This window comes from Elgaria multicarinata, chromosome 11, assembly GCF_023053635.1.
Source record: "Elgaria multicarinata webbii isolate HBS135686 ecotype San Diego chromosome 11, rElgMul1.1.pri, whole genome shotgun sequence".
Classification (NCBI taxonomy): Eukaryota; Metazoa; Chordata; class Lepidosauria; order Squamata; family Anguidae; genus Elgaria; species Elgaria multicarinata.
In genome coordinates this window covers 3,446,682-3,465,959 of record NC_086181.1, presented here as the reverse complement: position 1 = coordinate 3,465,959, position 19,278 = coordinate 3,446,682, and the positions used below count along the sequence as shown (strand labels likewise).

Genomic DNA, 19,278 nt, shown 5'->3' with positions numbered 1-19,278 from the left:
AAGACACGACATAGAGAACATCTTCATTCCTATGGGATGGCAATATGTGCAGCCAAGAAAGCCTCCTTCTCTGCACGCATTGTGCCAGCAGAACTGTTCGGGGTGGTGAGGGATCTAACACAGAACCCGACTATAGAGCTTACGACCGTTCGCTGTGATGCCTTTAACAATCATTTCACAGATAAAATCTCTCAGATAAGAGCCAACTTAGACGCACTCATTATAGCAGAAGTTGACAACAGAGTGTCCAGCAACTCCGCGAGCAGGATTACACTGGATCAGTTTCAGTTGGTGAGTACTGAGGACGTGAACAAGCTGCTTGGACGAGTGAGAAAAATGACTTGCCCTCTCATTCCCTGTCCTTCTTGGTTGGTCGCCCAGGGAGGCGATGCAGTTAGATCACAATTACAACGTATTATTAATGCATCTCTCAGGGAGGGTAGTTTTCCATCATACTTAAAAGAGGCGGTAGTATGGCCGCTTCTAAAAAAAGCCCTCCCTGGACCCCCTGGATTTTAATAACTATAGAGCAATATCAAATCTACCATTTTGGGGTAAGGTGATCGAGAGGGCGGTTGCAAACCAACTCCAAGCAGTTTGGGATGACACAGATTATCTAGACCCATTTCAAACTGGCTTCAGAGCAGAATACGGAGTTGAGACAGCTATGGTCGCCTTAGCGGATGATCTACGCCTGAGTACTGACAAGGGGAGTATGTCCCTGCTGGTACTTTTGGACCCCTCAGCGGCTTTCGATACCATCGACCATGGTATCCTTCTGGATTGCCTGAGGGGATTGTGAAGCAGAGGCACTGTGCTTCAGTGGTTCCGGTCCTACCTCTCGGGCAGGTTCCAGATGTTGATGCTTGGGGTTAGCTGCTCCTCAAAAGAAGGAGCTGCTCTGTGGTGTACCACAAGGAGCCATCCTTTCCCCAATGCTATTTAATATTAACATGAAACCTCTGGGAGAGATCATCAGGAGGCATGGGGCAGGGTGCTATCAGTATGCTGATGGCTCCCAAATATATTTCTCTATGCCTTCAACAACAGCATCAGCTAAGGATAGTGTGTCTCCTCTGAATGAACGCTTAGAGTCGGTAATGGGCTGGATGAGGAAAAATAAACTGAAGCTGAATCCAGACAAGATGGAGGTGCTTGCTGTCAAAGGCCACAACCTGGGTTTGTCAACTAGTTCTGGATGGGGTTACACTCTCCCTGAAAGACTGTGTTCACAGCTTAGGGGTGCTTCTGGATCCGTTGCTCCAAATGACAGCCCAGATAGATGCGACAGCCAGGAGTGCCTACTATCAGCTTCGGCTCATATGCCAGCTGCGCCCCTTCCTAGAGTTAGAAGACCTAAAGATGGTAGTGCACGCACTGGTAACTTCAAGGCTCAACTTCTGCAATGCGCTCTACATAGGGCTACCTTTCTGCCTAGTCCGGAAACTTCAACTAGTTCAAAATATGGCAGCCAGGCTGGTCACCGGTACACCTAGGGGCGACCATATTACACCAGTTTTAAAATCTCTTCACTGGCTGCCAACTAGTTTCCGAGCAAAGTATAAAGTGTTGGTTATCACCTTTAAAGCCCTAAATGGTTTGGGTCCAGGCTACCTGCGAGATCGCCTTCTCCCGTATAATCCGCCCCGCACACTCAGGTCCTCTGGGAAAAATCCACTTCAGCTAGCAAAAACTAGATTAACAACTGTTACCCAGAGGACCTTCTCTTCTGCTGCTCCCAGACTATGGAATGACCTGCTGGAGGAGACTCGTCAACTTAACAGTCTACTAGCATCCCAGAAAGCTATAAAGACTGATCTCTTCCGGCAGGCCTATCCAGTGGAATTTTAAGATGTTTTTAAAATGTTTTTAGGATGTTTTTAACAATGTATATTATGTTTTAATTCAGTGTTATGTATTTAATCGTTTATTGTTGTTCCCCACCTCAATCAAAATGGAGAGGCGGGTAAGAAATAAATTAATATTATTATTAGAGTAATCCAATTTACTTGGCAGACTAAGGGCTGTTGACCACAGTATTTTTCCTCACATGGCACTTAAAGATATTTATGTCACCTCTGTATGTTTTCCAAGAAGCTGAGGATGGCACACATAGCATTCCTTTTATATTATTATTAAAACAATCCCATGAAAAAATGACTTTCTGCATGCAGTGATAACATCTAAAGTCAATAGACAAGCCACAGTGCCAATTTTTGTGAACCGTCCAGACAGCTTCAGCTATTGGGTGGTATAAAATGTAATAAATAAATAAATAAATAAATATTGGCTCTCAGTGAGTAAGAAGCTAATTTATGAACTAGTTGATGGACATGTCATTACAGTGCCGCACATTTCCCTTGGAAGATTTGTTGAATGGGTTTTTTGTGGTCCTACAGATAGCCAAATCTGCAGTTAAGATTTTTTTTTCTTGCATTAACACTGTTTATAGCTGGCGTCTTACAGCTATAGCTTGGTGCCATGGGCACCAATGTACCCCGCAGACACCTTTGTTGGCACCCTGACACTCCTGGTTTTTATTTCTATTTCTTTCTTTCCTTTTTTTAACTGGGAGGCTGGCATGCTGCAAAGCAAAGTGCTGGCATCCAGTCATCTTTATTTCGATGAATGCCTTTGGGATCCAGCATGCCCAGCCTCCCCCTGCTCCACAAAAAAAAGGTATGCTGGGGGGTGGAGTCTGGAGCATTGTTGCGGGGGGGTGGGTAAGAGGGATGGGAGCTGAGGGGGTTGCTTGCTTGTGCTGCATGTGTGTTACCTGATTTGTCTATTTTGGTGTGGGTGGGGTTTTTGCCTGTGTCTGAGTTTGCCTGAGCACCAACACTTTGCCTTCTGTGAAATTGGTATTTTGCTGTGCTTTGTGAGGTCAAATATTTGATTTAGCATTTTGGGCTCACACCTCATCTCTTCCTTGCGCTTAGATTTTGGCCAAGTAACTTGTCTCTTAGCTTCATGAGTTTGCCTTCTGTGAAATGGGTGTTGGAGCAGAAAACTGCTGGTTCAAAAGAGAGCGTTTGTGTTTTGGAGTTCAGACTGCACCTCTGTCTTTTGGGGCAAGGTACTTTTCTTTTAGTCTCACTAGTTTGCCTCCTGTAAAATGTGTGTTTTGTGACTGGCCACTCCCCCATGACAGCCATTTTGTAAAAGTGCCCACAGACATGTTAGCATTATTTAGAGTGGTTTGATGTACTGAAAGCCTTCTCCCTGCTTATGACAACTATGACCTGAACTGCATAGGCTGATCTACATAAAGAACTAATATATGGATGGCTTTAGTATAGTTCCATTATTTTAAATAGTCAAGCACGAGCCATTTTATAATTGATCTTTCCCAGGGGGAGGGGGGGAATGAGTACTGACATTAATTGAATCACTGCATTCAGGGATTCTCCCTTAATGTACACTATTTCTCTTCTTTAGCAAAAGATAATCTCCTACCTCCACTCCTTGGAGTGAGATGGCCCACACTGCCATGCAGAATCTTGTCCAAAGGGCTTGCATTGGTGGCTTGCCTAAAAGCAGACAGATTTGGAAACTTATAATGTGCTGGGAAGACTGTCTCACTAGAAGTCTTTGGATGGTTTCTTAGGCTAGACTTGTCATATGCTCAAATTGAAATCTTAGGTTTATGACACTAATAGCACAATCCTATTCATATCTACTCCAAAGTCACTCTTATTAAGTTTAATAGGACTTACTTCGGGTAAATTTGTATAGGACTGCAGATGTAAATCTGCAAAGGAAACCCACTTTTCCTTTTATCAAAACGTTTCCCTTTTTTGTTCATTAAATCCAAATTGATTTACGTTGAACCTTATAAACTTGATTAATCAGTCACATTTACAGATTGTTGTACTGAAGCCAAGATGTTGTGGCTTCCCAACAATATCTAGCGAAACCATGGCTCAAATGGGATTTGAACTCAGCTCCTTCCAATCCCAATGCTCCAAGTTCTGAACAATATTTCTGCTTATAACATTAACAGGTAAATATTGGTCTCAATGTGACAAACTGCTCTTACCAGTACATCCCTGCCATCTTTGAAAGATCAAGTTCCAATGATTGAAGAGCCAAATACATTTTAGTTTTCAATTTGCTGAAAGGAAAAAGATAATCTGCTTTAAGACTGATTCAGAAAAAAACATTAAAAATATATTATACGAAGTGTAAAACTATTTACATAAAAACATATAAACAGACAGCACACACAGAGACAACATACATCTAAAAGCAATTTTAAACAATCCACCATAAGACAAATTCAGGACTTGATTAAAAACTCATCATATGGTGCCAAATGCCTGAGTGAAGAGAAAGGTCTTAACCTGGCACTGAAAACAAAGCGCCTTATCAGGAACATCATTCCAAAATTGGGGGTCTCTCCCTTCTTGGCGCCTTCTGAGCCTCCCTCGGAGGAGGTACCTGGAGGAGGGCCTTAAGTTAGATTCATGTTGGGAGAGGCACTAGAATCTAAGTCCTGGCAGATGCAAGAGATTTAATCCTGGAAGTGCCTAGCAAAGGTATTACAGCAGGCTTCAGACAGATCTACAGTGTCCTTAGGGCCAGCATGTAATAGCTTCCGGACTATCCTGAAAAGCTCCACTGAGCAGCAGATAGAGAATTCAATAGAGGCGGCAAGGTGTTGTTTTTTTGCCGCCCTTACTGCCCATGAATGTACCTTACCATAGACACACACCAGTGCTCTATTGCATCCACTAGGAATTCTGCTCCATCTGCACTAAAGCCATCTCCTATTTTGTTTTATTGTTCTCAGCTCTGGAGAATACCACAGAACAGTATGAGCACTGCTCTAGAGAGGGTGCTCAGGAGCAATCATGTCAATCGCCCAGGTCATTTCTACATTCCACATGTCAACCAGGGTTTTGACAGGAAGAGCCAGCCATTTCAACCAGAAAACTCCCTAGAGCCCTCTGGAAACTATCCAGATTCATTAGTCTCCGGGAGTGGACCATCTTAATAGATGCCTTATACTGAGGCTGCAATCCTACCTTTACATGAGAATAAGTCTCTATGCAACAGGGGTTACTTCTGAACATACATGTATAGTATGTATATTGCACTGTGAATCAACCTGAGTACTTTCACATTGGCATACACTTCCAAGGTCTAAGGAAGTTATCTTTCCCAGCTTGATTACACAATTGCTAACATGCCAAACATTTAACTTGAGACCTCATACAGTCTAAGGAGCTTTGTGACAAAAAGAGAAGTAAATGTGCACAAGGCTGTTGTGCTTCTTTCATCAAAGTTATGTTTTCCAGCCTCAGTCCCCCCTCAAACTCAGAGGAAGACACTGCCCCCACAGCATAGGAGCAAAAGGAGGCAGAATTGGACAACAGCCCTTTAAAAACAAAAGTTCCCAGAGAGGGTTGGGCCAATAGAAATACCAGACTAGCTAGAAGGCCTTAGTGCTCTGCTGAGGCAACAGCACCTACCACAGTGCTCTATCTAGTACATTGATGGTGCTATATAAAATCATCATCATCATCACCTAGGGCCCTGTTAGGGCCCTGCCTTGCAACTGCTGTAGTCAGCTTTCTCTGAGACTTGACAGGACAGGACACTCACATACAAAGCTGCACAGTGGATTGAGCCACGTTTGCTGAAATCTGAACATCTTCAATTTTATTTTGTAAAATAAAACTAATTTTAGCTCCCTTATGTGTTCTTTCTAGTTTTGGAGATAGTTCTGAGCTCAAGCTGGAATCACCACTACAGGTCTATCTTAGCTCCCTCTCCCAAATCTGGGAGATACAACCAGGTAAGGAAATAAGTGATACAGGTAAGAAAGAGAAGGAACAGGTGGTCATCCAGATAAGTAGCCTTTCAACCACTATATGCAAGGCTGTAACAATATATATTTGAACAGGTTCAAGGATGTTTCTACATAACAGAAATTATTACATAATGGAATGCTTACTTGTCCCCAGGCAGTTTATATAGATTCACAAGACCCTTGAGGTGCTTAGAAAATTCATTGAAGTTTCTCTCTCTAGGAGGAAAGAAAAACAAGTAAGTTCCAGAGAATATAAGGGAAACATACATGCCAGAGACATAAACAATTCTAATAATCAAATTATTGGGTGGGGTGGGGTTGGAGTTTGGAAGTTGTAAGCTCTTAACCTTCCCTTTCAGTATCTATTATCGTTGAACTGTTATGAACACTTGAACTTTTATGGCCAAATTGCTTGTCTGTGTAGTTGGACCCTCCTGGGAGGTATCTATGCCTTACCAGACTGGCTATCTCTATAGCCATTTGATGGCTGGGAGCCCTCCTTGACCTCTTCAGAACTTACTGACTGACAGAATCCCTTCCTATATGACTGTTACGGCCCCTAAAATCTAAATTTCTAAGGCAGAAACCTTCAGAAGAAAAACATTAACTGCACAATCTAAAAGATTGTGACATCCTACTCTTTTGCTAGAAGGCAGGAATGATATGTCAGAGGTTGGCCACTCCCAATGCTATTACAAGATTTTAAGCCCTGCCTTCTAACTTAGGAACAAAGGCGTTTATTTATTTACTGCATTTATATACTGCCCCATAGCTGAAGCTCTCTGGGTGGTTTACAAAAGTTAAACCTTCTTGAATTTAAACCTTCTTTTCCCCCAATGGATGAGAATAATCAATTCATATAATTCCAAAGAGGAGGTGAAGACATTTTTGAAAAGTCCCAGATGAGTTATAATGACTTGCCGTGGGACTCAGTGACCGTCACTTCTGAACAGGGATTTGTACTTTGACCTGAAACACCCCAATGCACCAAACTCACTGCAACTAACTTTCTGCCTAGGCTAGTCTGTATTTAGACAAGGTATAAACTGAATAAACAACAACAATAATATGTGGGTTTATTTTTTAAAAAATAAAGTATTATAGATGCTGGAAGAAATAGCGTACATACAAATTGACATGAATTCACAATCTAGTAAGGCTCTGAAGACCCACTAATTTCCACTGGCCTTCTTTTAAGTCTGAGCTGTTGGTTCTTAATGGTAAATTTTGTTTTTTACTTATATTAATTGGCTCCCCTCTGGATTTTATTGAAACACGTTTTATGGATTTCTTTATTTTGCCCACTTTATGTCATTTTAACCTTGTATGCTGCCTTGAGCGGGTTTCAACCCTAAAAGGCAGCCTAGAAATAGTTTTAAATAGCTGGGGGGGAAATCAAGCTGACCATTATAGTAGGTGGCAAGGGATATCAGGATTTTGCTCTTGCTTAGTGGAGCTTGCCACCTCTGAACCAAAGTCCGCTTCAACTTTTAGTAAGCATAATGAAGAGTCCAGTCCAGCTATGAGAAGGTGGGTGTCATAGGAGTGCATCACTGTTCAACCTCTTAGTTAATTACAAGTGAAAAGATGGGTAAAATCAAATAGAATAAGTACAACAACCAGCTGCATTTTGGCCTTGAGCTGTTTTCTGAGTTATTATTGAGAAATCTTCCATGGGAAACAGTATGTTTCAGCTCTCAGCATCTGCCCAAGAGGGCAGAGCTGAAACACCCTGGTTTGACAGATTGATTGCTTATGGGTCAGATTTATTTATTTATTTATTTATTTATTATCTATTACATTTTTATACTACCCAATAGCTGAAGTTCTCTGGGTGGTTCATTTGTCAGAACTAAACAATTAATAATGGGCTTTGTAACCACTCTCCTGTTTTTAAGCTGTTATACCAGTGGGAAAGCTTTTGCTGGTGTCAACATCTTTTATTGGCTAGAACTCTTCTTCGTCATCTGCAATATTTTTTCTTTGCCAAACGCTTTCTGATTGTGCTTTGAGAGAATCTTGTAAACAGAGAACTCCAAACTGGTAACTAAAACTACACAAGGAATTTGGGACTTTGTCTGGTCTCCTGCTAGAGAACAGCTGCTCTGTCTTTACTGCCTGGACTTTCCATCAATTGGACTAACAAAACGCCCTCTCCCCTGGACTCATCATCCACTCTGGACCTTTGTCAATTAAACCTTGTATTGTTAAAACCTGCTGTGGAACATAATGTCGGGCTTCTCATATTATTATCTGCCATGAATCATGTACCTTTGTCCTTGATTGCTCAGAATGCCTTCTTGTACGGGCTATTAGTGACTTTTAAGGCTGCTGTTTTGCCTTAACACCCCTACATTAGAGATTTCCAATGCAGAGTCCATTGTTGAACCTGATCTCTACCACTGTGCATGTATTTCTAGCCTTGTCTGATTTTAGGCCTGTCTCCTGAGGACCTTTTCAGTAGAAACTATAAGGGGAAAACCTCTCTGCTGCTCAGGAGTCCTCCTTCTCTAGTTAATTCCTGAATCGCTGGACGTAGTTTGACTTGGATCCCAGCAATATGAGATCTTGAAATACGGAACGTCTCTAATAACCTGGGATTTTTGCCTAGTCATGACTCATTCCTGTATCCTTGAACTTGATTCAGGCTTCTGTGCATGGAAATCCTGCATACGGATCTGTTTCCATTGCCTAGGGCTCTTTGAACTAATTGATTTTCAAATCCTGGCACTTAGTTCAGCTTGGACTCGTCATGGAGCACTCCAGAAAAAATAACTATGAGAACAGGGACTCTGCTGGGCTGTAACTATTCTTGACCCCCAACCCAAGTCAGCTCTGGGCTCCTGAGCCTGGGGTTTATGCTTTTGGGAACATCTCCATTTTTGCCTGGATTCCTCTTCAGTTGTAAACCATAGTGTTCCTGAATCTTGTATCATGAATCTGGATCTCTAAGTGCTCTGAACCCCTAATGTTATTCTAAGAGTTACACTCCTGATTAAGTGCTTGCTCTGGACTGCTCCTTAACCTAAGCCATGGGCTGTTAGCTCCTGAGTTACTGGATTTATAATTTTTAAGATTAAGTGTCGTGACTTCTGTGCCACCTGACTTGCTTCTGAATAAAGCTAAGTCACTGAATCTATGGCTGGGTTCACGCAACATGACAACTCACACTGAAGGTTCAGTATAGGTTGAGTGTGATTTATCAATGAACTGTGGGTTCTTGTGCTGTGTGAAGCCAGTGGCACTAATAAACCATGGTTTGTTAACCATGAACAACCAATGGAGAGAAGCCATAGTTTGTTTTTGGCATGTGACTAGTGTATTGTTTGTAGTTGACAAATCAGTTTGTTAGTGCAGCTGGGTTCACACAACATCACAACCCACAGTGCAACAATAAGCCATACTCAGCCCATACTCAACCCTGAATGTGCGTTGTCATGTTTTGTGAACCCAGTCTTAGTCTGTCATCCTGTCCTACGGTGAGGAAGCTAGGCCTACCTAGTGCAGGGGACGAAAGAGAAGGGGGCAGAAAAAGTTAAGAAAGGAACAACCGAACCGATCACAAATCTCTGGGAGCCTCAGAAACCAGAAGGTGAATTTGTAAGAAGCAATTAAATACAAAGTTCACAAACTAATTGCAGCAATTATGGCAAGTTGAAGGTGTTCGGGTCTGCTGGTGTCATCCTTCCAGCTTTAGGAAGAATCAATTGAGTAGGATCAATTGAAAATGTTTCATACTGGAGTAGGATCAAAATTTTTTAATTATAATTATTTCTCACTCTAACCCCAACATTCTGTGAGGCTTACACAAATTTAGTAATTTTGCAGTCACTTTGATGCTTTAGGACGGCCTCCCAACTTGGTGCCCTCCAGATATTTTGGACTTCAGCTCCTATCAGCCTCAAACAGCATGGCTAATGGTCAGAAATGTTGGCCATTGTAGTCCAAAACATCTGAAGGACACCAAGTTGAGGAAGGGTGCTTTACGTTCCTTTATGTTTCTAGAATTATGTTATACAAAACTTGGTTAGCTTATAAAATTATCACTATATTTGAAAACTTTAAAAAGTGAACTCACTAAATTTGTAATTATTGGCTGAGTAAATAATATTTTCTGAATTTAATATACCAAACTTAATAATTTTATGAGCAAACCAAGATTATATATATAATTTTCAATTCCGAGTTTATGTCCAACGAGAGGGACCTTCAGCAAATCGTCTATAAAACATCTGAATCATCCTAGAAGCCTGAAGAAGCAGGAAGAACTGGAGGCAGAGGAAGAAGTCCAGAAACACAGGACTCTGTAGAACAAAACTCTGTACATTTTCTTCCATATTATTCAATGGCGAGCCTTTTCACATGTTGGGAAATTGAGCATGACTTGGAGCACCCCATAATGTCTACCAATAAAAGATTCATTGGTTCAATAATTTAATAAGGAATGGAAGAAATAACTATGCTGAGAAACTTACAGAGATGATTAAAAATAATTCCCCCATGGCTTTATTATTTCCAGACATTTTACATCTTTTGTCTTTCTACAGAAGCTTTCTTGTTACACAGATTTTAGAAATCATTTTGTGCGGAGTAAAGGCTTAGTAACAATATATAAACACTACTTAAATTCTAAATTGAAGTATTTCATAATCCAAAGCTGTTAATTTTTTCCCATTTTTTTTAGAAAAAGACAAAAGGACAAAAACAGTCCTTTGAAAATCCCAGGAAAAATGTCGTCGTCCCCACCCCAATTTTTCCCTCTGCTTTCTTCCAGGCCTTCACATCTTTTACTGGGGTTAGGCTTGGTTTTCTCTCATTCTTATAACTTGAGAGCAACTGACAGATATGATGGAATCTCATCCAGGAGGAAATTAGACTACTCCCTCCTAGCAATAGGACCTCCACTTCCCTTACTCGGCTTCGTCCTTTTTCTTCTGCTGCCCCTTACGCCTGGAACGCTCTTCCAGAACACTTGAGAACTACAAACTCAATCACTGCTTTTAAAACTCAGCTAAAAACTTTTCTTTTCCCTATAGCCTTCAAATATTGAGTTTGTTCTGACTCTATACTGTTAGCTTCTCCCTACCCGGTGCCTGTTTACACTTCCCTGTGCCTGTTTGCATTCTCCTTCCCTCTTTATTGTTTACTACAACTTATTAGATTGTAAGCCTATGCGGCAGGGTCTTGCTATTTACTGTGTTATCTGTACAGCACCATGTACATTGATGGTGCTATATAAATAAATAAATAAATAATAATAATAATAATAATAGGTAGGGTTTGAGAATCCCCACCCTTACTGACTGGGGTTGTTGCAGACAAGGAGCACATGGAGGTCCTACAAAGAACCATACTCTGAACTTGCTCTGGGCTTTGTTCTTAAATCATATTTATTTAAACTAGGAGGAGGGCTTTCTCCGCTGTGGCACCCCGGTTGTGGAATGAGCTCCCCAGAGAGGTCCGCCTGGCGCCTACACTGTACTCCTTTCGTTGCCAGCTGAAGACCTTTTTATTCTCTCAGTATTTTAACACTTAATTTTAACTTAAATTTAAATTTTACTGTTCTAACTCTGTATTTTAATCCTATATCAATTTTGCTGCATGGTTTTATCCTGGTTGTGCTTTTTATACTGTATTTTGTATTTGTGCTTTTAACAGGTTGGTTGTTTTATTATGGTTTTAATTTTTGTGAACCGCCCAGAGAGCTTCGGCTATTGGGCGGTATAAAAATGTAATAAATAAATAAAATTAATTAATTAATTAATTAATCTGCTCACAGGAGTCAGTTTTTGCAACTGCAGCCATGTAACATAATTGCTGCTTAGTATGAGAAAGAGGGATGTAGGCACCAATGAAAGGCAAATAGTACTCACCTTAGATGCTGCACCAGCTCTGGGCAACTCTAGAAAGGAACGAAATGGAAGATGTGGCTTCCAAGTTTGTTTGTTTTTTAAGCTGTTGCATTTATCTGACACAATGGCACTTGCGTGCATAGCTATAGCACAGGGGTGGGCAAGTTGCGGCGCACCAAATGTTTTAGCCTACAATTCCCATCAGCTCTAGCCAGCATAGCTAATTGTGGAAGCTGATGGGAATTGTAGGCCACAACATCTGGAGAGCCACAACTTTCCCATCCCTGCTACAATGGATTCCAGCTTCATGCAGGTACAAAGACGCCCCCTCCCTAAAATTTTCCCAACAGAGCCCTTCAGGATGTTTGGGCAATACTCAATTGATCACTCACATCCTTGGAACTGGAGAGATCACCCAGCGTCTGGACTACTAGACGACAAATGACTGTTTTTACTACACTCCTTCAAGGTCAATGGGAGCTTTGACTTATTTCCCTGTTATTGATGGGTCCAAGATTTTATTTAACACTAAGAAATGCTGGCCTGAGTTTTGGAATAGCGGGGAGAACATAAAAAGTCGGATGGCTTGTAACCTTGCAACAGATTTGGCTAAAAGAAGGTTAAGGGAGTTGGTTGAAGGGATAGCTTTCATTCTGGAGTAATGGAAAGCTAAATGCAGAAGCGGGCAGAGATATGGGTATCTGAATAAAGGGAAGAGATTTGAGTAAGCCCTTGGAGACATGTTGCAACTGGCTCTGTGCCCTTGGGATAGGGTGAATGATAAAAAACATGTTTCTAACCAAGGTAGAAAATAGCAGATTAATGCGACCTGCATGATCTACGTACCACAGGGTTTTCTCCATGATGTGCCACCTTGACATCACACAGCTGTCCCATAGGATCCAACTGGACTTCCACATAGAACATGTCTGACGTTATGTAACATTCAGTGCCATTTCCACTAAGGTGAGATCCAAGGCTTACATAGAAGGGGGAAAGATGCTCAGATTTGCAGGGGAAATCAAATACCAACAGGCAGCATATCAGTTCATCTGTATATAGGCCTATATTCTGGAGGCTCAAGATGGGTTGGATCCATAATAAGTTAATTGTTCTTAGTTCCTATTGAATTCAGTAAGACATTCATGAGTAGCTTGTCCCATGGATTTCAATGGCAACTATATGCAACTAATTTAATCTGGATCTGACCTGGTATCTTTATTACATAATCCTTGCCATTTTTCTCTTTCTTTTGCCATTAACTATTATATACAGGAACCACTACTCCACCCACTCCCTGCCCATCCAATCCCCTTGTCCACAGCTCAGATGGAATTGAAGTAGAATCTAAGTTTTCCCATATCTAAATCTAATGTTTTATGTGCTAGCACTGCCCATCATAAAAGCATTGGTTTTTACTTTCTCAAAACAAGTATATACAACTAATAAAAATGTACAAAAAAGTGATCTGTTGTAGGCTCTATGAACTCTTAACTTCTAAGTTATGGGTAAAATGTTTAGATCCAAAATCTATGTTAAATGAGAAGAACTCTGATATTAAGTAGGAAGACTACTGTCAAGCTCACTTTCAAACATAAACAGCAGTTATTGTTTAAAAACAATTCAGAGTTGGCTGTCTTGGTCCTAAACAAGCTAGTGGAAACAAATCTCCATTACTTCAATAAGACTTACTTTCCAAAGTAAGATTCCCTTCTGGCTGGCCTACCCAGTTGAATTTTAAGATGCCTTTTAATAATGTATTAGTTTTGTATGTTTTAAATCAGTTATATGTATTTTAGGATGCTTTGTATTTGGTGTTGTACCCCACCTCAATCCAGAGGGAGAGGTGGGTAAGAAATAACTATATTATTATATTATTATTATATTGGTGAGAAGCTAGTTGAGCTGATCGCCTCTTGCCTTCTTTTAACTGCATACTCTGAAAAGCAACTGCAGTGGACTCTGGGATCAGCCAACTCTGAAGTCCCTTCCCTCTCTGAGGATTGCTGAGTTCCCACAGACTCTGAGTTGTTAAGGTTTTCACTGATAAGGTCCGATGAAAATTCCTCCCTGGTGGGTGTAGAGCCTGGGAGAATCACCTCCCCAGCTTCCTGTGTAGGCTGGGACATTTCTAGTCATGTTTCTTCTGCTTCAGAATCTGATTCTGATTGATAGCCTGAAACTCCTTCCCCCACACTAAGGGGAACAGGCCTGATCATGACACCATTTCCTATTCAACACAACAAGCATTTAACTGGTCCTTCAAGGGTTATAGTGTTAGCCTGATACCCACCAGAGTTCCAAAGGACCAAAAGTCCATCTACTCCACCCCAAATTGAAACAGCGAAGATGCAAGCCCCCTCAAAGATCAATCAATATAATCCAGTCCATAAACAAGCTTGTGGATTGTATTGGTTGTTCTTTCTTGGAACTATTGGCAGCATGGTCCCTGTCAATAGTTCCAAGAAACCCAAGCAATTAAATGAAACAACATACTGTAGGGAAACCAAAGTTGGCCCGAAGACCAAACCTTCAATGTATAGCTTAAACAGCCTATATTCTTTGTATTAGGTTTTAAATTGAAAATCAATGTTTACATGCAGGGATTTAAGCCAGTGATATTAGCATGATTCCTTCAAATTAAATGAATGGAAACACCTCTAACGGAACATGGAAGGACTCACCCATTTTGTCTAGCAATGGACTCCAAGCGATCTGTCATGGCAGGCAGAGATGTTACTACGAGGAAGACAGTTTAATTTCATTGAGTTTAATGGAATGTCCTCCCAAGTAAGTCTTCAGGCTGGCATTTGGTCTTATGGTCTTAAGGAATTTGCTTAACATTGATGCGTTATATTAAAAAAAATAAACCCACTCATGCTTACTATCTCTTTCTATGGCTGCTCACCCAGAACCCTCAGGATAAAGTGGGCTACACTTAGAACTGCATCAGCCAATCCATGAGTTGTTACTATTTCAGACTGAATGATTCTGATGAGAGCCAACAGCAAGTCTATGTGTTTAAACACTGATTTATCCCAAAGATGCAGGAAGAAATAAAGAGTAGAGGTATCTGATTTTAACCACAAAAGGAAAATGCAGGTGAACAGTCCAACATTTTGCTAATGGCTTATCTCCCCACTGTTTTTCTTGAGTGCTTCCCTTAGCCAAGCTCTAATTACACAAAGTATATTTGGCTAGGAGAAAAGCAGTAGGGATGGGGGATGCAGGGAGCATTCTGCACTCTTCACTTGTGCCTCTTGATAAAAATCAGACACTCCAGTTTTAAAAATGGGGATCTGTCACTAGAGTACTATGCTACATAGCACTGATTATTCCTGGTTTGTAGGGATTATCCAAACCAGTTTTCCTGGTTGGGAGAAGGAGCACATGCAGCTCATTCCTAGTCCCATGAGCCAGTTTGTTATAACTGAACCAAGCCATTGTTTCTTCAAAAAGCGCCTTGAGTCAATACACCACTGTGCACTGAACCTCTTGGCCAGAACTGAAGACTGGAAATAGGTTTCTATAGTTCCCTGCATCAGGGAGTTAAGGGAAGGTTTCTTAACAGTGGTCTTACTATTGCTCTCCTCAGAACCACTCCTCCCTATAGATATCCATTAATCTCTAAAACCCCAAGTAATAATCTCATATTTTTAACAGCATTTTAACAGCATTTAACAACGTTAAGTTTGTTTTTAATGGACCCCACAATTGTTGTTTTTAAATGGATACTGTTGTTTTTATACTGTTTTTTATGTGTGTGTGTGTGTGTTGTTGTTTTTTAAATTGTATACTTTTAATGTTTACTATTTTTAAATGTTGTAAACCGCCCAGAGAGCTTCGGCTGTGGGGCGGTATGTAATTGTAATTAAATAAATAAATAAATAAATAAATATGGCTAGCTTCCCCAAACCAGAATGAGCATGGATCAAATGAGGATATTATGGAACAAAGCATTCTAGTCACACCCGCAGGTGTCAACAACTGCAGTCCAACACAGTGAAAAAGAGGTGGCTCTGGACATCTTTCTTGTAGTCTCTGCTCCTAAAGTAATATCCATATTAGCATGAATACTAGTGATTTTTATTTGCAAAACTATCTGGTACCAAGGTTTCTAACAACCAACTGGAATACGAACATAGTCGAAACAGTTCTTTCATCACCTGGAAAAGCTCCAGTAGATGGGACTAAGCAGCTGTAACAGTAGCAATGAAGGAAGACCTTTTTGTTGCCTTTACTGCCACAGAATAGGCCTCCAAAAGTACTATCAGCGTTTAGTCAGATTTCCTTTACTTACAAACTAGCTGCGTTACCACTTGCCCTATTGTCTGCAACTCCTTGGCACTGTGTCGACTGCTTGTGTGAACTCCTTACACCAGAATTCCACAAGGGGGGTGACAGCATAGTTTGGAAAACCAGGCAAATAGTCTTTGGATAACATGGGAAATATCTACATCCATTAGCTTTCAGAGTCAGGTAACTCTAACAGGCCCGCCAACATAGTCTGATAGCCTCATTCACCATGGAAAGGAGTCTGCCAGGCTCTGCCAAATTCTTCTCAACATCAGAACTGCCCTGTCCCCTTGCCATTCTCAAACATGGGCAAAAGCCTGTCATTTGTTTCAACTCTGCACATGCTGGGTGCAAAACAAATTTATGCCCCCCACTTCTCTGGCTTCAACCTGGAGGGGCAACGGTATAGGCGTGGAGGTGGCTTATCTCTGCACTTGCTGGGCAGCTGGAAGGCACAGACAACCAGCCTGCCTCCACCACTCCTTGCAGAGGGTAATGGAAGAGTCACTTCTGTTTGTCCCTGACCTCATGCTGTATTTCAAGGATACAGCACAAGATCCCACTTCTTGTGGAAAGGGAATATTCTGGCAATCACAAGTTCTTGGCTGTTCACCCAAAATTTTTCAACCTCTGCCCACCAACCTTGTGAGAATAGACAAGACTGAAAACCTGACTGTGACTTTCCCTCAGAAGATATGTGCATAATAGGAGACTGCTATGTCTGCACTGGTTACTGGTGAGTTTCAGAGCCCGATGTAAAGTGCTAGTTTTGATGTTTCAAATTTCAAACGGTTTGGGACCAAGTTACTTGAAGAACTGCCTTTACCTATCAGCTTGCCCAGATTTTAAGATCAGAAAGAGAGGTCCTTCTTATTTACCCATCCATGAGAGCAGCCAGGTGGGTGACTACAAGTGAGAGGGTCTTCTGTGCAGTGGCCCCACACCTTTGGAACAAGTTGCCATCAGAGGTCCACCATGCCTCATTCTTGCAGGCTTTGAAGAAGGCATTGAAAGCACCTTGGCCTTCTCTTCATATGACTGCTGTTGTTGCTATTTTTATTGTTGGCTATTATTGCTGTTTTTATGTCTATCTTACTGTGTTTATGTTTTTATTGCTTTTAATATTTTAATTGTTTTTGTGTATTTTATTGCTGTAAGCTGCCTTGGGAAGGCTTCTGCCCTGAAAGGCAGCCAGAAATATTTTTAACAACAACAACAACAACAACAGAGTGATCCAATTACACCCAATGCCAAAAAGTTGCAGAATTACCATCTCCCAGTAAAGACTGATTGGAAGGTGGAAAGACCAGGAATTATGCAGAGATGCAATAGGCAGCACTCTAAGCGAGAGCATTGGCACACAGGAACCTTGAGTGCCTAGTGCAAAATTTTGGAATTGCTAGCCTAGAAGTTGCATGTTTTAGATAGCAGCTGAAGCAGGACCACAAGCAATCTTTCCAAGCAGGCACTGAGTGGTCAGAAGTGTGACATTAAATTTTGACTGTGCAAACAGTGCTCAGAGGATTGACCCTGTGGACTCACTTGGCATGGGCTGGGGCACAACATCATACATGCCAGTTATGAAGCAAATCCATCGTTTTGTGCCAGTACAGACAGAACTTAAGATGACAACCCTAAAGACACTTGCAAAGGAATAAGCCTCATCGAAAACAGTTGCAAAGGAATAAGCCTCATTGAAATAAAGGCCTTTTTGTGTGACAGGTGCACCAATTCAATGTACCAAATTCATTGTACCCAACATGTACAAATCATATCAATACTGTAATGATCCCAATGCCAATTTCAGTTAGTCAGGTTTTTTATGTACAACATTTAGCTCATATGTTTCTGAACCACCTACCAACCTTTTAAGGCCTTCTGCAAAGTTTCCAAGCAGCTGACAAGATTCGGATGACCTTCAGAGTTCATTACAACTCGTTTTTCCTGTGTTCAAAAATGACGGGGGAGAAAAGTAAAGGAAGTGTTTCATGCCACATTCAATGATACTGTGAAAGAGAAGCAATAGCTAATAATCAATTTGCATTCCTGGAAGCTACCACTTCCCCTTGCTCTGAAAAGCTGGCTACTACATATAGCAATACCCATGCTATCCTTGTGCATCATAAAGCTAGACCATGGATATGGGTTATACTACTCAGTGCAGCAGAGACAGTTCAGAAGTGCCCCATGGAATGATAGCAAGTAATGAGAATTGTTCTTCAAAGACTAGCTTATTTTGACTTAGTGCTTTCTGTGTTTCCAGGATCTGTGAGGTTCTTGAGGAAACAGTTTATTAATTACAGTCTAGCCTCCCTGAAAGAGTTTCCCATTACTGCCAATCTTCAGTACAACTGCAAAGGAGTAATAGGTACTTTCAATTCAACTTGGAACAAAGCTGGGTAGGCCAAGGCAGTACCACATGGTCAGTGCACTCTACAATGGAACCCCAAATCCTCTGCAAGTATTCCTATCCAAAATCTGCTAAATCCTCACCATAACTTGCCGAACAAGCTTAATGGTTTCTGTCCAAGGTCTGCTGTTAGGATTGAACTTGACATGAAGCCTTTCCAGAAGAGAACTCATCTTATTTATTTTTTCCGATTCTATGAAAGAATTTGTAAATCAGTCAAGTGTGCAGCAGTATTTTAAATCTGAGTTCAGAGTAGCAAATTCATACTTCAGATTTCCCGCAAAGTCCCCAACAGAACATTATGTTGTTTTACCTATGCACTCACACTTTGCATAATGGTCCAAACAGTCCTGCATTCTTTGCAATAACCTCAACATTATATGAGTCACCAGAAGTTGTGCAATGGTTCATAGGCAGACCATGATCTACCTTCTCCCCATCCTTTACATATGGGTGCAGTGGGACAGCATTACAGCAGCTGGAACCATCCCCATTTAATTATGAATCCCAATGTGTGTGTCATTTACAAGGATAGAGAAAAGGTATCTCAAATCCCTAGGTAGCTGCTGAAAAATCTGAATGTATGAGGTGCAAACAGCAAGTTTCTAGATGGGCAAACACCAACAAACTTTCCTTTCCTTGACATTTCTTCTTATTACATTTATATCCCACCTTTTTTCCTCTTTAAGGAACCCACAGTGATGTACATAATCCTCCTTCTCTCTATTTTTTCTTCACAACAAGCCTGTGAGGTAGGTTGGGCTGAGAGTCTGTGACTGGCCCAAAGTCACCCAGTGAGCTTCCATGGCTGAGTGGGGACTAAAACCCGGATCTCCCAACTCCCGGTCCATTTCTATTAAGGAAAATTATATTCCCAGCTTCATACAGTCATATGAAGTTGCCTT

At 41.1% G+C, this 19,278-nt stretch overlaps 1 protein-coding gene across 2 annotated transcripts in view; it reads right to left on the bottom strand.

The window, feature by feature from the left end:
• MED1 (mediator complex subunit 1) overlaps positions 1-19,278 on the bottom strand; it is a 45,487-nt gene that overhangs the window by 23,452 nt on the left and 2,757 nt on the right. For both annotated transcript variants that reach the window (XM_063138493.1, XM_063138494.1), the window contains exons 2-9: positions 18,457-18,566; positions 17,829-17,907; positions 14,352-14,406; positions 12,514-12,646; positions 11,689-11,717; positions 5,960-6,031; positions 4,040-4,114; positions 3,457-3,530 (exon numbers count right to left, since the gene is read on the bottom strand). In XM_063138493.1, the coding sequence (XP_062994563.1) occupies positions 3,457-3,530; positions 4,040-4,114; positions 5,960-6,031; positions 11,689-11,717; positions 12,514-12,646; positions 14,352-14,406; positions 17,829-17,907; positions 18,457-18,566 (627 nt within the window). The remainder of the gene's footprint in view (positions 1-3,456; positions 3,531-4,039; positions 4,115-5,959; positions 6,032-11,688; positions 11,718-12,513; positions 12,647-14,351; positions 14,407-17,828; positions 17,908-18,456; positions 18,567-19,278) is intronic.